Source organism: Crotalus tigris, unplaced genomic scaffold (genome assembly GCF_016545835.1).
Source record: "Crotalus tigris isolate CLP2741 ecotype Arizona unplaced genomic scaffold, ASM1654583v1 scf7180000019630.4133010339:1179603, whole genome shotgun sequence".
In the NCBI taxonomy this organism is placed as follows: domain Eukaryota; kingdom Metazoa; phylum Chordata; class Lepidosauria; order Squamata; family Viperidae; genus Crotalus; species Crotalus tigris.
The window spans coordinates 124,408-145,023 of NW_024097627.1; the positions used below are offsets into that span (position 1 = coordinate 124,408).

The 20,616-nt window shown below is 40.2% G+C and overlaps 1 protein-coding gene across 2 annotated transcripts in view; it reads right to left on the reverse strand.

Annotated features, from left to right (window-relative positions):
- Nucleotides 1-7,807, reverse strand: part of NUAK1 (NUAK family kinase 1) — a 63,549-nt gene extending 55,742 nt beyond the window's left edge. The window contains exon 1 of one of the 2 annotated variants that reach the window (XM_039363911.1): nt 7,087-7,807. In XM_039363911.1, coding sequence (XP_039219845.1) covers nt 7,087-7,410 — 324 coding nt within the window. In that variant the 5' untranslated portion in view covers nt 7,411-7,807. The remainder of the gene's footprint in view (nt 1-7,086) is intronic. The other variant, XM_039363912.1, reaches the window with a different exon arrangement.
- Between the last annotated feature and the right edge of the window lie 12,809 nt (nt 7,808-20,616).

Genomic DNA, 20,616 nt, shown 5'->3' on the forward strand with positions numbered 1-20,616 from the left:
TCATTTGTATACATGTGGTTTCTTTCATATATTTTACTGCTACAGCTTGGATATCAAATAACTTTACATTTAACTAGTGAACACAGGCATTCCTTCTCATTTAAAACTGAACATTACTGAGGGGATTTTGGATGCATTAAACATCTGGAATTCCTGATATGAATCCAAGATATTTGATCAGGATGGGCAACCATTCAACTCCCATTCAATATCTCACCCAGCCCCCCAATGTTCTGCATCTGAAATCTCCTAATTTATTCAAATGTATAGTGTTGTCTGTGTAGACATGGTGATACATATGTGCTGTTTGAAACTGTACTTCACAAACTATAGCTTACAGATGTTGAGGACTTTCATGTGGGCAAGACAAATGAGAATCCTATGCCTGACTGCATAGGCTGAGTCCAAGAAACAATAGCAGCAAAACACAAATGAAAGCCTAAGCACACTTGTGGTTTTAATGAACTAGTCATCAAATATTGCATGTATCTCACTGTCCTTCATAAGGAAATATTCGGCAAGAGAACTATGCATTTTTAATTTTACCAGATTTGTTACATAGGATGTATGTCAATTAAAGAATGTGTGACTTGAATTTTGTGAAGAACAAATACTGCCATGCAAGAACTGCTTGTTCTGAATAGATTTTTCCAGACATTTTACTTATTTGTTAAATTTATATCGCTGCCTATCTCACCTGACGTAGCTCACTCCAAGTGAACATGTTTTCAGATAAAATTTGCTCCATGTCAGATACTTTCTTAACTTTAAATATAATTGTATTAAGAAACCCACTTGCAAATTACATTATTTATCAATATGATTATGATCTTTCTTCTCAAATGTGGTCTTAAAATTGTTAGTGACCATTTATGAGAATGCAGTAGTGCTTTTAGTTAACAGTTACTTGGAAAGTAAATTCTACTGTGCATTCATTTCATTCAGCTAAATTTGGGGGAAAATGTTCACTGATTTTTCATAAATGAAATAACTTTAGGGATGCTTTTTTAAGATGTCAAGTGACGTCAATAATGGTAAATGTCCCAAAAACTCTAATATTACAATCTTAAGAGGGACCTCTTGGGATAAAGTTACCTCATGCATTTGTGCCTATATTACTACAGCATTTTAACTGATTCCCAATTTAAAAAATAGTTTTTAAAGATTCCATTGAATAAAATGACTAACTTCCTGTCACTGAAGCATGAAATCAGTCACACATTGTCCGCAAAGAGTTATTTGAGAAATATGTATCTCAGCATTCCCAGAAATCTTTTTCACTCTGGATGGAAAGAGGCTCTCCATCTCTCCACATATGCCAAGTCAAAACTTAACTAGACTGACTTCGGTTTAAAAATAAATAAAATTATTTTTTCCTTTAAACAAAATAACTGAGTGGTTATCTTTTTATTAACCCTTGCATGATTATAATTCTGTATTATGGCAGCTAGATTTCCCTTTAGAAATTATCCTCACTTTATGTAGATTTTTCACTTATGATTTACAGTGTTTCTCAACCTTGACAATTTTAAGGCATGTGGACTTCAACTCCCAGAATTCCACAGCCAGCATTGCTGGCTGTGGAATTCTGGGAGCTGAAATCCACATGCTTTAAAATTGTCAAGGCTGAGAAACACTGTGCTAGAACTAAAGCTTTTATACACTGTAGGTGTGCTGTAATTGCTATTCAATTCAGATTTTTCTTTTTAAAAGTATTGGGTTTCTGCTTATTTGTTCATTAGCCATTGCTTGATGCCCCTGCCTTAACAATACTTGCAAGTGAGTCAAGAATGTATTCCTGTGGATCTTAAGACATAGTCATGAAATATTGATGAATAATGTAATATCAGGGCCTCCAACCTTGCCAACTTTAAGACTTGTGGACTTCAACTCCCAGAATTCCTCAGCCAGCATTAATAGACTTGTTCATTACCCTTCTGATTGGTAGATAAAATTGATATAATATGAATTCTTTTGACTACAGTCCACAAATGGAGTTAGAGTTTTTTTTTCCTTAATTGCAAAGCTATTATAAACATGCTTCTAAATCTGTGCAGATTGCCTATTCCTTTGCACTTCACAAATAGCAACCTACCTCTCCTATGGCTAAAAACACAAATGGTATTGATTTCCATAAAGTCTGAGTCTTTTTCTGAAAACTAAACATGGTCTCAACAAAGTACAGCTTTGAAAACCAGGTTTAGAAAGGTTAGGTAGTATTTTCATCTATTCTGAATAAATACTTAGAAGATTTTCCATCCCTTTAGCAGCTCCCATTCACAAACCATTTATTTTTCTTTTTTAATCAGACTTTTCTTTGATAGAAATTGTAAGTGAAGCCAGCTACAAGCAAGCTGGGTCTTCAGAAAAGCTGCAGAGTTAGACATGTTGATGATAATAATAAACTGAATTGGAATTTCTCTCATCTAATTTGTCAATCAATTTAAAAAAAACATTTTCTTCTTTTTTTAAAATCATCTATACTTGAAACCAAACATCACTTAACAGTTGACTGAAAAGTACAGTATTTAAGACAAATATATTCTCAGGATGATGGATGGAGGTTAGAGTAAATGAACAAAAATGTCATATAAGGGAAATAGTTTTTCACATGGAATAGAAAGTAGAATGCAATACTAAGTATCTAGAAAGAGATTAAATATTATACTGGCAAACCACTAATCTGATGTGCAGAATTCTTGGAAAAGAAAATGGGAGAAAAGAAAGAGAATTCCCAGTATCACCGCAATGAGAATACTCTGTGTGTGTGTGTGATTGTGAGTGGTGTGTGAGAGGGGTTTTCCTCCTTCAATTTTATTGCATACTTAGTCAGAGCTTTAAATAATAAAGTATATCTCAAGTTGAGTTCAACTCCAGATAACTTTATAGATATCTCAGGGGTTGCCACAAAGAAGAGGGAGTCAAGCTACTCTCCAAAGCACCTGAAGGCAGGACAAGAAGCAACAGATGGAAACTAACCAAAGAGAGAAGCACTCTAGAACTAAGGAGAAATTTCCTGACACTTAGAACAATTAATCAGTGGAACAACCTGTGAATGCTCCAACACTGAAAGTCTTTAAGAAGAGACTGGAGAGCCATTTGTCTGAAATGGTACAAGATTTCCAGCCTGAGCAAGGATTGAACTAGATTACCTTCAAGGTCCCTTCCATCATTATCATCATCATCATCATCATCATCATTATTATATGTCCATGTAGTTTCCTGGCAACAGTGCAGGAATGATTTGCCAAGACCCTCTTATGAGATGCTTTTTAACTTTCCTCTCAAGTACAAAGCTCTGAGATTTCCTAACAATCTCCCTTCCAATTCCACCTGCTCAGCTTTATATATGAAAGCTGAATAAGATCATAAGCACAATCACAGATTTGCTTAGCAACTGCTTCGCTTAATGATCAAGTTGCTGGTCCCAACTGTGCTCAGTATGCAAGGACTACCTGAATTGCAATTTAAAGTGCTATTGAGGAAATTGCAAAAAAAAAACCCACCTCCTTATTGTTATGCTGTAAGGATATATGGCAATTCCAATTCTGTCATGTTTCACCTTGACAAGCTTCAAAGTTGTAAAGAGAAATGGTTTTATGGAATTCAGGATCAAATATAAATTCTCAATGTCCCTAGAATGATTTAGACAGATTCTGTTCATTATTAGATTCATAATCCATGATTTATGAACCTACTTTGAATCCAAATTTATTTATTTTTTTATTTATTCATTCATTTGCACCTAGTCTTCAATATTTTTACAAATAACTGAAGGTGGCAAACATACCCAGTATCTTCCTCCCTTTATTTTGCATGAAGCATAAAATGCTGTTGTGCTGTATCTGAGTGAATTGACAAAATGTCCACTTTTTCCAGTATAGTAGCCTCGAAAATGTGCCCACACAAAAATGAATTTGTCTATTTAAGAACAGACAGAATTGCAGCAAGGCACAATGTATTTTTAAATTAATCCTATGCCAGCTTTTACTTAGAAACAGTTAACTATCTTCACTGGGAAGATAGGAGCAAAGAAGCACCACAACAGCTGGCATGACTAGGCAGTTATCAATGAAAGAGAAGGAGAAATTAGGTGGCCAGATTTGATTCTATAACCCATAACAAAAAATATTTCTTTCTTGCATATAATTCTATGTAATTATAAATCCATGGCACACAGCAAACCCTTAAATGCCAGCCTACCATGCAGATTACTTTACAGATTACTACTGTTACATGTTTATATAAATCATTCTTGAACTTCAGAATCCCAGTGAATGTTTGGCTGGGAGGCAGGCTGCCTCAGTATAAGTAGGCTGTATTCTTGCATTTCATTTCATTCAGTATGCAACCTAATCTCCACTACATTATTACAATGTAGTGTTTACAATTACAAGAATAAATAACAAGTTGCTGCTAACAACAAACTAAATCTAACATACATATCTATAATCCAACTCACAGCTCAACAGCCATCCCATAAATGAGCGCTGAGAAAGTATTATACATTTCTCAAAACAAATGTCAAACTTATAAGCATTTTTCAGAATAAAAAATAATCAAATTCCTAGATGCCCATATCTAGCTTGTAGGAGTGTGGTATGTAGGAAAGCAAAAGAACAGAATGCACATAGATTAATATTTTTAGTCTATAATCTTTTCTCCCATTTGGGGATGTTTAGAGATTTTCCTGCAGATTTCATAACATGTTCTATCTGGTGATGTCTTATTTTTCTACAAAAAGTCCACAGCTGTATGCTTCAAACAAAAATTACAACTAATAAAATATTAATGGAAATGTTTTTGTTTAGGTAACCTGGTGAGAAGTAAGCTACCAAGGATATTTCTAGATGTTGCCCTATGTTTCCAAATATTTACATATTAGTTTGTAGGAAAATGCTACCTCACCTATTAATATGACAGCAAACAAATAACATAGGTGGGAACATGACCTTGAGATTTGTAATACAGTCCTAAGCTTTTCTCTACATGAGGTCATGAGGAGAATTATGCTGGTCACATTGTACCAAGGACTCCCTCTGCTGGTTACAATACATAGCCACCCTAATCAAAGCTCCATAAGTTATGACTAAGGTGAAAGAAAGATAGCACAGATAAGAAAGAGAAGGCTAAATGAATTCTCAGTTTAAGTTCTGGCCCAAATACTTTTCATAACACTCTTAAGTGTGAAGAGGGTATATTACACATATTAACAGACAGATGTTATGTTTATGTTTTTCAGTAAAGTACATTGCCATTTTAACACAACTAAGCATTATCATGAGGCATGAAACAAATTAAAACCCAAGAATCCATAAGCAAGTAAATATATTATAAATATCACTGCTACTGCATTTTGATGACTTCTCTCCATTGTCCTTGGTTTTGTCTCTTTAACTGCAAAAGTTGCATTGCTCTAAAACTCAAATCTAAAAAACTATCCGCCCTGTCATAAAATGAATAAACATGAAGTTATTGAAAAGAGCAGACTAATACAATCTGGAAATGATACTCTTCAGCTTGTACATTTTTTGAGCTAGATGTTTTGCTAATTTTAAATCCCTGTAATATGATACACTGCAGGCAATGTTCTTTTTCAAAGAAAAAAGCAGGCAGCCAAAGTGAACATGAGCACTCACTTCTGCTTTTGATTAACTAGCTTAATGATTTAGTAAAATGACAGAGAGCATAATACAACATTAAGAGTTATCTGAACCAGGTGTTTAAAGATTCTTTTTATGCTATACAGCACTGGGATATTATTTAATTATTTATTTGGCCACTGCACTAAGATTTAGTGTTTTTAACTATATATCACATCATGGAAAAGCTTAAATGTTCTTAAATAGAGGACGCTGTCACATACACAATCACACCACATGTAGCTAAGGTGCTTTTTACTACTCTATTGTTTGCTTATTTGTTTACTTGAGTCTCTTGTTCAAAATATTGACTAAGCAAGCAACAGGAAAAATTGAAAATAGAAACAAAACATGGAGCCTGTACCAAATCTGCTGCAAAGTACTTGATCAAACAATTGTATAATTTTGCAAAAAGCACATACGTACCTGATTTAAATGCAGAACCATCAGATGTAGCCAGACAGCATCAAAAGAAAATAGCAGTACTTTTAGCCTATTATATGAAAACTTAATACACATGCCTGAAATTTTCTGATATTCAGGCAACAATTCAGGTGACAAAAAGTACCGAAGCTGGACTGAGGACAGTTATAGTACACTGCAACATTAGTTTGCAAAATAGTGGACTCTAAACTTCGCTTTGATAGGAGCAATTGCATCAATGTGTTTGCTATAGAGGTTAATAAAGTCCATGTCATCACTCCCACTAACACACTATTAGCCTTTAAAATTTCTTTAATCTCAAAGCCATCTCTGGTTAGAAAACGAGGGTATGTGTTTCAATGGGTGTTATGTCCACACTTTGAACAACAGAGCAACGTCAATTGCTGGAAGGGAAGAGACAAATAATGCCAATTTACAAATGAGTCAGTTCTCCTTATTCAAGGAACTACCTCTGATTTCTATAAATGGGCTCAGTTGACATCTGGAGAGAAAGGCTCAAAATAAAATTTCATGATCAGGAGAACTCATAAACACTCCTCCAGTGAATTTTTGGATTTCAGAAAGAGAGGAGGAGGCAAGAACATAAAAAAACCTCCCTAAAGGCCAAGAGAAGGCTACAGCTTGAGATAAAGAAAGCAAAAGCAAAAGCAGGACTACAGTCACCTTCAAGCTTCGAATTTTTAGGTATATCACAAAATACTCTTCCCCAAGTTGGTACCCTCCCAGGTGTGTTAGAACTACAACTCCCATGACTATCAGGTTTTGTAGTTAATGGCTGAGAATTATACGAGTTCATGTTATTTAGTTTTTATTTTTAAGATGTTGAAACCCCTTTGCTCCAGAAGCAACATACAGAGCAAAATAGTTGTCCCAAAATTTCCTCAGAGCATCACCTTAGAGAAGGCAGCCATAAATAAAAGGTCTACTCAAAAAGTGCCCTGAGATGTTTCAATAATGCCACCAACTCTTGTCCAGGAGCCCCTCCCGGACCAGTCCTTACCATTCTGCCTGAGAACCTCTCGATGGCCCTCTTGACTTTGCCATAGGTACCCTTGCCCAGCGTTTCTTGCAACTCGTAGCGATGTTTCAGGTTGTGCTTGTGATGGTGCCTCTTGACCCCTTGCTGCTGCTGCTGCTGCCTCAGTTCCTGTTGCGGAGCGCTGACAGGGCTGCCGGCCGAAGCAGCCGAGTCCCCTGAAGAATGAGCCTCGGTTGCGGACTCCTCCATAGCCGCTCCCGCCGCTTCACCGACAGTCCGCGCAGCCTCCCGGCAGCATTGCTGGGGAGCTTCTGTGCTGCTGCCATCCAGCGCAGTCTTATCCATCTCCCGCTCGGGCAGGCGTGCGCCGAGAAGGCACTAGGAGCGGCGCGGGAGGAGCCTCGGGGCCCCTCCCTTCAGGCGGGTTCCGCAAGGGCTGCCCTCATATTTCGGGGCGGGAGGGAAGAGAGGCCGAGAAACCGGAGGCCGCAGCGCCCTCCTCTCACTCCCTGCTGGGGTACCTAAAAAGCAATTACTAAGGCGGAAATTTGGGGACGGTGAAAGCGGCCGGGCCGGAGGGGCCCCGGCTGCACCCGGTCCTTTGGCGGAAGACGCTTTTCAGTGGGGAAGGGAAAGGGGAAAAAAACAATACCCCCCTCCTTCGTCTTTCTTTCTTTCTTTCTTTCTTTCTTTCTTTCTTTCTCTTTCTTTCTTTCTTTCTCTCTCTCTTTCTTTCCTTCCTTCCTTTTCTTCCTTTTTTCCTTCCTTCCTTCCCCTTCCTCTTCTTTCTTTTTTCTTCCTTTCTACTTTCCCCTCCCTTTTCTTTCTTTCTTTCTTTCTTTCTTTCTTTCTTTCTTTCTTTCTTTCTTTCTTTCTTTCTTTCTTTCTTTCTCTTTCCTCCGGCCCGCAGCCGCCTTAAAAGGGGATGCGGGACAAAGCCTAAGCGCGTCCGGGTTGCGGTCTCGCAAAAGCCCAATTTCCCCGGCGCTCGTTCTTAGGGGCAATTTGGCAGCGGCGGGGCCAGTGGGCGGGGGCGGCGATGTTAGGCTTCCGAGGCGACATAAAGCAGCGCAGAGCCGCCTTTCCCCGTCAGTGCTGTCAGCGAGGCGGCGGCTGATTTGGCTATGAGAGGCGCTTGAGAGAGCTCGCCACGCCTCGGCGACTCCCAGCCAGCGACTCGGAGGCGGGCGAGCCGTTAGGACCGCCCCGCGCGGTGCCTGGGCTGGGAATGAGCCGGGCGTGGCGCGGAGAGAAATCACTCTCGGAAACTAACGGGCCGGGTGGGAGCCGGGGACCTCCCCTTCCGAGCCTGGCCTCCGATCTGGGCGGGCTCTTTAGGGCAACCCCCGAAGAAGGAGGGGAGGCGAGACGAATCGGGGATGGAGGATCCAGCCGGCCTTTGTGCCAAAGGATGTTGCATTATTCCGCCCGAATACACGGAAAATTTACAGGTTTCAAAAGAGACTGGCCAATTTGTGGTTGCCTGCAAGCAGGGGGTACCTAAGAAAGCCTCTCAGCCCTGGAGATGTAGATGGTTATGGAGAAAACAGATGGAAGCAGTCATTTGATGGCAGATTGATGACAGATTTTGCAAGACTCCCGGTACAAAAAAATATACCCCACACCACAAGTGTGCATGCAAGCCCAGAAAAGGATATTCTCCTTCCCATTTTTTTTAAAAAAAGAAGGACTACAGCATCAGTATTTATACTTCAGATCCTTCTTTGCACTCAAATGGGGTCCAAAATGTTTGGAATCATACATTTTATATTTCATTATGTTCAGGCACATATGATTTTTAATAACAGATTACTAGGTAAGGTAATCTGAGATAATATTAAAATCATATAACATGATTAATATAATATCATATAAATAATATAAAATCATATAACACTTTTATTTGTAGGATCCTACAATTGTTGCATATTGTAGAATAGTAATATTACAGTAATATATGGGGTAGTCCATGAATAGAATAGAATAGAATAGAATAGAATAGAATAGAATAGAATAGAATAGAATAGAATAGAATTAGAAGGGATCTTGGAGGTCTTCTAGTCCAGCCCCCTGCTCAAGCAGGAGAACCTATACCATCTCAGACAAGTGACTGTCTAGCTTCTTCTGATAATGTTGCCTCAGATTTGTCATGCAAGAAAACAAGATTACCTCCATCTTTGTGTCACAAAAAGGATCATTTTGCTCCACTCCAATATTGTCCAGCCAGGACCATCTCTTGTACTCAGGAGACACACACACATTTGCAGGATGACATTTAATAATGTTCTTTCTTGAATGTGTAACATACTGGATTCCTCTTCCATAAATAAGAATTGAAAATCTTCTTATTTATGGAAAACAAAAGGGATCTCCAGAAAGGACTTAAAAGTGGGTATTCTCTGTAGGAACTCTGATCCAGTGGAACAGCTAATGCCAGATGTGAGAATGTCCCCTTTCCGTCATGATTTTCTGAAAAATTGATTCAACCTGGCTATTCTGGAAGGCTTTGGGGGAATAGATTAGTGATATGTTGTCTGAAGCACTATGATACCAACTGTTGCATTATTGCACTGCATTGCATTGGAATCTTATGTTATCTTAATCTAATTTATTATTATGTTGAAAATGTGTATGTTTGCTAAATAAATAAATGGATCTAAGAAAAGTTCTCAAATATTTTAATTATTGGACCTGTAAGGCTTCCACAGGTGCTCTTATCGTACTGAATGGGTGGATTTTCATTTAGGATAGGTAGCCTACCTATACCTAACTGGACAATCAAGGATGCCATCATAGAGTCCCCTTACCTTCAGAAACAGGTCAATGTGGGAAGAAGTTGCCCTTGCAGTTTTGAAGCCCTCCCTGCCTTCCCAAGTTTGGAAGTTTTTAAGAGATGCACAGATTTGGCACAAAAACTTTCCCCAATTTGTTTTAATTTAGTTTAGTTTTGCATAGAAGGGAAACTAGGTTAACTGATAGGCAAAAAATCACTTTCTAAGAAATCAAAATATGGATTTCCCAGTGTTATCATTCTCACTTTCTATTTCTTGATGCAACCATATATTACAATCTCCAAATAGGAATGCTATGGGATGGACTCTGTTTGCTCCCTCATCTTGTGGTGCTTTTTTTTCTACTTAATCATCAGTACTTTCTTTCACTATCCACCCACCCTATCTTCCTTTCTGGTCAGTTATGTTCCTACCGATAGTAGACCATTTGAAGGATTTTGTGAATTAAAACCTAACAGTCTTTTTCTATCAAATATGTTTAAGAAGAGACTTGTTTAGAATTCTTAAATTAAATTAGATACTCCCTTCTCTTTGCTATCTATTTTCATTTCACAATAGGTTATAAGAAATGAGAAACAATCCAGCAGATCATTAAGCTTTCAAATGTTAGCTATATAGATCAGTAGGCTGTCAGATTTGGAACATTACTTTTTTACTCCTGATTTGCTTTAGTCATATATTTTTCTCACCCACACATCATTAGCTATGAGTTAGAGCTATCAGGCTTTCACTCTTACCTATACTCTAAATCTTCAGGAAATACACATTTTCTTCAGCACTCCTTTTGCACTCTATACATCAGTCTCTTTTTCTGCTTTAACCACCTTCCCAGATGAACAAATATGCCTCATGTTAATAATAATAATAATAATAATAATAATAATAATAATAATAATAAAAACTGCTCTGGGACTTCAGAATTCAAATAGACAAGCACCTGCAACATAACACCCCAGACTTAACAATTGTTGATAAGAAAGACAAAAAAGTCTGGATAGTGGACATGGCAGTGCCTGGAGACAGCAGAATAGACGAGAAAGAATTGGAAAAGATAACAAAATACAAAGACCTACAAATAGAAATAGAAAGACTGTGGTAAAAGCAAGCAAGGGTAGTAGCACTCCTTGGGTGCAATCCCAAAACAACTGGAGCACCACCTGAACACCATTGGCATTGACAAATTCGCTATTAGTCAATTGTAAAAGGCGGCCTTATTAGGAACTGCTTCCATCCTGCGACGATATCTGTAATACCATCAAACATCCACATCTGCCTATCCCAGGACCTGGGTAAGGACTCGATAGGTAGACAAAATGCCAAATCCAGTCTGAACATCTGGCTGACTGTGCGATGATCCATAATAATAATAATAATAAAGTTGGAAGGGAGCTTGGAGGGTGGGAATCCAACCTCCTGTTCAGGCAGGAAACCCTATACCATTTCAGACAAATGGCTGTCTAGTCTCTTCTTAAAAACTTCCAGTGTTGGCGCATTCACTGCTTCTGGAGGCAGGTTGTTCCATTGGTTAATTGTTCTAACTGTCAGGAAGTTTCTCCTTAGTTCTAGGTTGCTTCTCTGGGTTGCTTCTCTAAAGGCACTCTATCTGTAACATGTAGCTCAGTATTTTAATTATTTTAGTTTGAGCAAAGTTGATTTTCTTTAGCAAGCATATTCTATTTTCCATGACATAAACTATTTTTGAGCCAGTTCTCTATATATAAAGAGACATTATGTGGGAGAGCTGCATACAAATTTAATCTCAAGATAGGAAGTTACATGAAATTGGCTTCTAAGACAGAGCTCTGTGTGACTGCATGAATTCTCAAAAAGATGCTGCAAGGAATATCCATCAAAATGTTGCATTGCTACAGAAATCAGAGCCATTTTGCTGACAAAAAGGAAAAGCCAAGAAACTTGCTTTCTTGTGCTTTTTCAAAAGTACAGCCTTCAGCCCTACAGATTTACCCACATCTTTATGTGCAAAGATTTTTTTACTAAAAACCCAGGAACAAATCTGTGTGAATGGAAATCTGTCTCACAAACTGGGTGGGATTTAAATTGATCTGCATATCTATAGCTACAGCAGTAAGGTTTTAATCAAAGGATTAAGAAAAAAATTAGATTTTTTAACCATATTAGATAGTCCCGAAAGCTGGAGAATTTATCCCACAGGCCATCACAATGGAAATAGCAATAATATTGATTATCAATAAGAATATATATGCCTGGTAATGTCACCTTTCAAATGGATGTCATGAAGTAGAGCATCTAATAATAGCCTTATTTCATGGTACAGCTATAGGTCAGGAAAAGTCTTCTTTCTGTAAGTCAGATGCCTTCACCAATTTCCAGAAGCAGCTGCAAGCAGCTTCTAAGTAAACTGTCCATAAAATATGATAACAGCAGTGGAAATATTCTATGATGGATGATTCATACAAATAGATATAGAAGAAAGATGGAAATGGGCAGAGAATTTGCATTCATTTCTTGGAAAGAGGCTGAAAATAGTTACATGATAGATTACATTTTAGGGATTTTATTTTTGTGCAAGGCTGAAATGTAAACCTTTTTTCATAATTTACATGCTATTTATGTGACAAAGCTATTCTTTTAACTAACTAAACTACTTCAGTTTATTCATTGTAGATTATGCTGAACCAAAGAAAGGCAAAACAGAGCTAACAGATTCAGATTTGAACTATTTATTAACCTGGTAAGTTCAAATAACTGTTGTTTAAAAACTTTAACTAATACATAAAGAATAGTAGAGCAGACATGTCAAACACAAAGCCCGGGGGCCAGATGCAGCCCGTGAAGTGGTTTCATGTGGCCCGCGAAACCATCCTGGAAACAGTGAGGGAACGGCCCCCTCTGCCTTGGCCCAGGCCCAGGCCAGCTGGGAGTCAATGTACAATTTTATGGTGGCCATCTATGCTGAAACGCATTTAGTCTTAGCTCCACAAGACCATCTGGAAACAGCAAGGAATCAGCCCCTGCCGCATCGGCCCCGCCCCCTGGGTGCATGCTGGTGAGGTGTCACCCTTTGTGAGGAATGAAGAAATGCACCATCGCCTGGAAGTGGCCACCAAATGGCCCTCGCCTACTTCACCTATCCGGCTTGGGCTCCGGGGGAGGGGTTTCGGCAGGCAGCGGGGCACTCTTCCCACAGTGCCGAGAGCTGGGTGGCATGAAACTGATGAGAAGTGCAATGTTGCCTAGCCCCTAGCTTGCCCAGTTTCAGCAGGCAGCAAGGTGCAAAGCTGGTGAGCTTCGCACCTCCTGGCTCAACCTCTCAGTGCTGTGAGGAGCGCCCTGCTGCCTGCTGAAACAGGGCAGGCTGGGAGCTGGGCGGCATCGCGCTTCTTTTTGGATCTGCGCCACCTGGTTCAGCCTCTCGGCACTGTGAGGAGAGTGCCCCGCTGCCTGCCGAGACAGGGCAGGCTGGGGGCTGGGCGGCGTCGCACTTTTCAGATTTGTGCCGCCTGGCTCAGCCTCTCAGCTGTGTGAGGAGAGCTCCTCGCTACCTGCCGAAACTGGGCAGGCTGGGGGCTGGGCAGCATTGTGCAAGTAACGTTGACTCTCACACTGCTCATGGCACCCCCTCCCCCAGAGCCCACCAAGCCAGATATGTGAAGCAGGTGAGGGCCATGTGCTGGCCACTTCCAGGCAATGGTGCATTTCTTCATTCCTCATGAAGTGTGACACCTCCCCAGCTGCATTTCTTGCCTGTTTTTCTCCCTCCCTCATCTCAAATATTTTCCCACCACTCTGTACTTAGGAAAGAAGAAAGGAAGGAAAGAAAGAAGGAGAGCAAGGGTCTGAGGGAAGTCTTAGTCCTGCCCTGCTGCCCTTTCACCATCCCCTTGCCCCCTCCTCCTGGCCTATCCTGGGGGTCTTCCATCCTATTGCTAAGGAAGCTTTGGATACAAAGCCGGATCTCCTCCCATGGAGATGGAATGGGCCTCCCTCTGACTTTGCCCTTGTACCCATCATGAGCAACCTGGCTAAGGAGAGCAAGCACAGTGGCAGCAGCCTTGAGGAGGAGGTAAGTGCAGCTTGGCGCCCCCTTGGGAAAGCGGGGCTGGGCTCGGTGCTGCGGGTGCTTGAGGGCCAGGTTGGGCATTTGATCTCTGCTGCCCAGGGCTTCGGGCAACCTGCACCACCATCCAGCCCCCACACATGGCCTGAGAGGAACGATGAGGCTCCTCCAGTGGACCATGACTTGGCACTTGCCCTGGTCCCATCCCCTTCTGCCAGAGACCCTCATATCTGTCCCACTCCTGCCCAGGCCCCCACAGGCACCCTTGACGCGAATGATGTAGAGCTGGCCATGCCCACCCAATAGGCCACACCCACTGTCCACACCCACCCAGTAAGCCACACCCACCCAGCCCCCCGAGGGCAACCGCAATGCTGATGTGGCCCTCAATGAAATTGAGTTTGACATCCCTGTAGTAGAGCATCAGAGGATATAAATCCTGTTCTGTAAATACTTTGTCGCCTTCCCCTGGCTAGCATTTACTTTGAATGTTGAGAAATGAGGGGGGAAGAGAAGGAGAAGGAGAAGGAGAAGGAGAAGGAGAAGGAGAAGAAACAACCTACTCTTTAGGATCCAAAAGCAGGATAACCAACTTACATCTTGTATCATGGTTGTGATATAAGGAAAGCTACTTTTTGAATCAGAAAGTTGGCATGAATTCCCCTACATGGCTTGTAAAGTGGCATGTTGTGTTCTATCCAAATAGAAATACCAAACATGAATGTTCCATGGTTATACTCAGAGTACCTAAAAACAAACTCTCAATGGGCTATTCATAAGAAATGACCAAAAAAATCAGGATAATGGTTCTGATATTGTATCTAAAGGCCCTCCTGTTTTTCATATTGAACACCTGCCTTCTCATTTCATTGTGGTTTCCAGATTTATTGGCTACTCCATCATTCCACAGACTAAGCTATTTGGGGGATGATAAAAGTTGTAATACAATACATTTCTAAAACACCTAGGTTGAGAAGCTCTTTGAATCTCAGTTGCATTAGTACCTGTACAAAAACAGCAATTTGGATTGTTATGGTATGTCATCTTAGCCTGAAATATACAAATTATGTAGCAAATATTTACTGCTCTACTATTTCACAGAAAATAAGTCAAGAAAAATCAAACTTTGTAGAATTTTATATTTTTTTACAAACAGTAGCTCCACCAGGTGGTGAACATTATTATTTTATGCCAAATGTATTCCAAAACAGAAAATTTACCAATATTTTGACATATTGGAGGCTCATAGCCACTTTCCATATAAAATGGCCATAATTTTATCCAGTTCAAAAAAATTAAAATAATATTATTAAAGAGAAAGCCAAATATAATGTAACATTAATAATATCAGTTAATGCAGAACTAAGAAAGGAAGATGAGAAATACATCTCAGAGTACCTGTTTCCTTTTATAGTTTTTTCAAAAACTATTTGATATGTTTTAAAAACCAAATAAGCTATGTTTTTGATTATGACATTATTAAGTCAGAAGATCCAATTGGCTGTACATACCTTTTCTTGCATGCTCCTGGAGACCTCATGATGGAGAAATGGCTTTTCAAAAATAAAATAATATCCTTATTTTAATTAAATCTTGAATTTGCAAGATGCAATCTTTCAGCTAAAAATATTGAATCTATGTTCATAAACATATTTATATGTTCAATTATTATAATAAAAAGTATTCTATTTTCTGAGAATATTTGTCTTAACTGGTTGTTACATGAAAAATATAATGCAGATGGAATTGCAGACTAAGTCTAGAGACTATCAGACAAAGGCTTCTGCAAGTAATGAGAGAAGTGGCAAATTCACTATTTTAAAGAAGACAAATAGTTTTTACCACATGTATAGACTATGTATGTTCAAAGGAAAAAAGCCCTAAGGAAAATTAGGGTATATTATAGCAAATAAATGCAGTTCCACTGAGGTTTCTGATTAGAACAATAGTTTCCGTGAAGAACAATTCATTATCTAGGATTTTCAGGTCAAGATATTGAGTAAAAAGCAGATGTTTTGAAATTAAAACACGTATTAATGGCTTAACCCAGGGGTGTCAAACTGCTGGCCTATGGGCCAGATGCATCACACCAAAACCACACCCAGTCCATTGCCGGCAATGGGGAAAAAGTCCCGATATGTCGCAACACATCATGTGACGTCCCGAGTTTGACACCTGTGGCTTAACCAATTGTTTTATATTCTGTAACCCTCTGATCTCAGATGGATCTCTGTAATTTGGGGACAGGCAAAAGCTTGGGGATGGTGTATGATGTGTTCCCACAAAATAGCTGCCATTGTGTAGGACAGGTGTGTCCAATCTTGACAACTTTAAGATTTGTAGACTTCAACTCCCTGAAGTTCACAAGTCTTAAAGTTGCCAAGATTGTATGCCCCTGATATAGGTCTTGCTTTAAGACAATTTTTTTCTTCTCAGTCATGATACATTTTTGCATGAATAGCTGGGAATATTGTAATGAAGATATCAACGTCTTTAATGAGATATATTTTTTATATATATATAGTTTTTAAGAAGAGACTGGACAGCCATTTGTCTGAAATGGTGTAGGGTTTCCTGCCCGAGCAGGGGGTTGGACTAGATGACCTCCAAGGTCCCTTCCAACTTTACTATTATTATTATTATATGTGATGTACTTATCATGCTACTATAGGTAACATAACCCTGGCTGCTGTTCTGTTAATATTTTTGTGGTAGGCAGACATTCAACAGGCTTCTCCCATCATTAATCTTTTATAACCCCCCCCCAACACACACAAATACCCCAACCCTGTCCCTAACTGTATTTCAATCAAGTTTTACAAGGCAAAAAAAGCCAAGCTTCCTCCCACTATTAAAAACAGCGAACAACCTGACCACTTTCCTAATAATGCATAAGAATTTTTAAAACCACATATATAGGTATACTGTAGCTCTTTTCACAAATTAGCAAAGGGCTGTAGAGCAGAGATGGAATGTTAACAGCAAAATGGCAAAGCAAGTTCACTTTAAATTCACAAATGAATTCCAAGGAAGTTGTTAATCGCACTATGCTTATTATTTTTCCGCCTTGTCTCATAACGTTTTTCATTCTATCGCAGACCAAGGTGGTCTGGATAAGAAAGGCTGGAATTTTGTATATTTATGTCTGGCTCAGTGAGAAAAGCCTTCTATTGCTGACCTAGCTAGAATAACCATCCTTTTGTCATTATGATGGAATGGTAAGAGTGGGTGCAGATGACTAAGACTTCAATCAGAATACTTTTGCCAATCATTTAGGCTGCTAAAATGTGGGTTTTCACGCGCCCAGCGGGTCTCCCATGAGTGTAGAAGAACAGACACGAACACGTGGTTTCCTCGGGATGGGAGCCTCGAACAAAGCCGAAGCATCCCTTTTATTGTGTTACCAGAAGGCGGGTTTATATGCACCTGGTGACCACCTTACACCAACCACATTTGTTATAACACAGCATATTAGCATACTACACGTGCTACAGCTTTGTTTTGCTCACGCTCCTATACAGCTGTTACACCCGGCACCAACAAAGCACCAAACACCTTCCTTTGCACCGCCCGGCACTTCTTGGGTTTCTCCCAACCTTTTTTACTTCCGACTTCCTTATACCTTGGCCTACTGCAGCTGATGACTCAGCCTAGCAAGCCAGATAATCCAATAACTCCAACATCTCCTCCTTTTCTGTTTTATTTAAAAATAAGGAGGGAGCGCTTTATACGAAGTCATCCTCAGTGTCGCTTGGCAAGGTGAAGGCCGGTTTGGTTAGCAGGGGTAGCTGAACTGCAGTGATAGGTGTAGTTACTAAATTGACCTGTTGATGGGTGACAGTTCCTGAGGGAAAATTTTTAAACATCATAAACAAAGAGGGCAAACATTGAATACAACAACATATCAAAACTAAAATAACCACAATAGTTATAATACCAGAAACCAATGATCGCAGCCAGGTTCCGTCGGGTAGCCAAGACCATAGGGCATCCCAAATGTTTATTGCGCCAGATCCGTCGGATTGTAACGGATTATGACGAACCATGTCTTCCATATGCTCAATGGTACCTGTGATATTGGCTTTATAATCAGAGATATAAACACAACAATGAGAATGGATTAAGGCACATACTCCTCCTTTCGAGGCAAGGATAATGTCTAAAGCATAACGATTTTGCAGAACAATCTCTCGTATTTCTGCCACTTCTTTGTTTAACAATTTGGTAGTCTGAATGGTAGTGTTGAACATGTGTCTAGTCCAGTTATTTAATGCATAGATGTCTCTGTAATTCATGGCTACCCCCAGAGAGGGAAATATAGATCGTGCAACTTGCGTTCCTGTACTGCCGGGTCCTCCCAGGCCATTTTCTAGATCTCTTCGATTGCGCAAACGGCCTGAAGGTGGCTGATCTGACACAAAAACTGGGGGGGGGGCAAGAAAGCCCAACGTACAACGGCCGGACCACCGTGGAGGTATACGTTGATATGCCCACCAGCCACAAAGCATCCATACGTTACTTAATATATTTGTAGTCATGCTGGAGCTTTGCAGTTTGGCGAACCATGGCTCTTACAATACTGCAAAGGAAGAGTGTGGACATCATGTCTGTGTTGCCGGGGTGACATCCTGTTGATAGCGAGCATCCGGTTATTTGATAGGTACACATATATTCAGAAAAATCATCAAGGGATTCAAAAAGAGGAATTTTCTTAAAAGGATGTGGTCTAGTCATGTTGTTTGAAAGTTGAAATGTGATGTCACAATATGGGTATCTGCCTACTAAAACAGAGTTTTTAGCGGTGTTCTTATATTCCCAACAAAACGCTGCCTTTTCCTGGATTCTGCTTCCTATTGTGTATACCGTATAATTCACCATAGCATTGGAAAGGGTCCCTCTAGACCAGGGAAATTGTTTCCAACCAGTTGTATTAAAAGGCACCGCATGCATAAAAAGTCCCCCCTCCTCCAAGGTTGGGATATGCATGCACATCCAACACTCAGTCTTGTTCAAAAGGCGAGAAATATTCTGCACATCTTTCATAAAAGAGTTGTGGGCCCAGGGTCCATGGTCGTCTGATGTCTGGTTAGGATGGTGGAGATTGAACCAAATAAGGGCGAACACAGCGAGCTGCAGTCCAAATGATTTTGCCATGATCATCTACCGCAGCGTAGCCTCTCCCCCAGGTAATAAGCTCTGCAGGACCTTTCCACGTGGGGTCTGGAAGCCGTCGATAGTAAACTGGAGGTCTTGACGTAGGGGGAGGGACTGTTGAAAAATGACGAGAGGCAGCTGTTGATGATGGATCGCCCGTCAGATTTAAAAAGTTCAATGTATAAAGGCACAAGTTAAGGACGTTTTGCACTGCTGGGAGGCCAGGGGCGATTTTCCCCTTTTCATTTAAATATCGATTGAGAGCTGTTTTTAGTGTTTGATTTGCTCGCTCAACCAAGGCTTGACCTTGGCTATTATACGGAATGCCAAACTTATGAACAATGGACCATTTTGTACAGAATTCTGCAAAAGCAGAGCTAATATAAGCAGGTCCGTTGTCCGTTTTAAGTTCTTTGGGGCATCCCAACAATGCAAATGACCGAATACAGTGATTGATAACATGTTTAGTGGCCTCACCCCTCTGGGGGGAAGCCATAATGAAGCCAGAATATGTATCAATAGAAACATGAAGATGTTTCCACGGGGCAAAGGGAGGATATTGAGTAACATCCAGTTGCCAAATTTGACAGCTCTCCAAGCCACGAGGATTTACTCCAAATGGTATTGAGTGTGCTTGCTTGCTACAGGTTGGACATTGCTGAACGATGGCAGCAGCTTCAGCAGCTGAAAGATTAAATTGTTTGATTAATGCTTTCTTATTCTGATGGAAATAGGAATGACTTTCCCAGGGAGTTAAAAAGGTGAGTGGCATATTAAGAGGTGTTTGTGAGGCGGCAGCATCGGCAACATCATTGCCTTCTTGGAGTGGGCCTGGAAAAGGCTGATGGCTACGAATATGGGCAACAAAAAATGGGTGCTTCCTATCGTTTACGAGATGTTGCAAGTCCAAAAATAATGTTAACAGATCCATAGAGACATTCGGTGCCAAATAAGAGTCAAAAATGGTTTTGACAATTTGGGTAACATATAAACTGTCCAGGATCAGATTAAAGGGTTGATCTTTAAAATGAAAAAATGCCATGGTGGCCGCTACTAGCTCAGAGAGCTGAGCTGACGTCTGTGGGGGGGTGATTTTTGTACGCCACTTCCCCTCCTCTTTCCAAGCACAGGCTCCATGAGTCTTGCTGCCGTCGGCAAACACCGTTATTGCTTCTTTTAAAGGGAAAGAAGCACAAGGAGATTGCCATTTAAATGGGACTGTTTTTAATAAAAAAAATGCGAGGATCTGATGGTGGATGACAAGACACTTCTCCTGGCCAATCAGCAAGTGCTTGCTGCAAAGATTCATAATTGGCCAACAAACTTTCCCAAGCCGTTAGCGAACAAGGGATATATAAAAACGACGGTTCAACACCCCCTAAAGCCTTTGCCCTAAAGCGAGATTTTGTTATAAGCTGAGCAAAGAACGTATGTTTCTGTGAAATGGTGTTCTTCGGGGTGTGAGATAAGTGGATCCATTCTACAATCATCATTTTTATATTAGACACGATCTGAGCCAAAGCTACCGTAGGAAGGTCAACGGTGTTAAAAATTAGCATAGAAAAG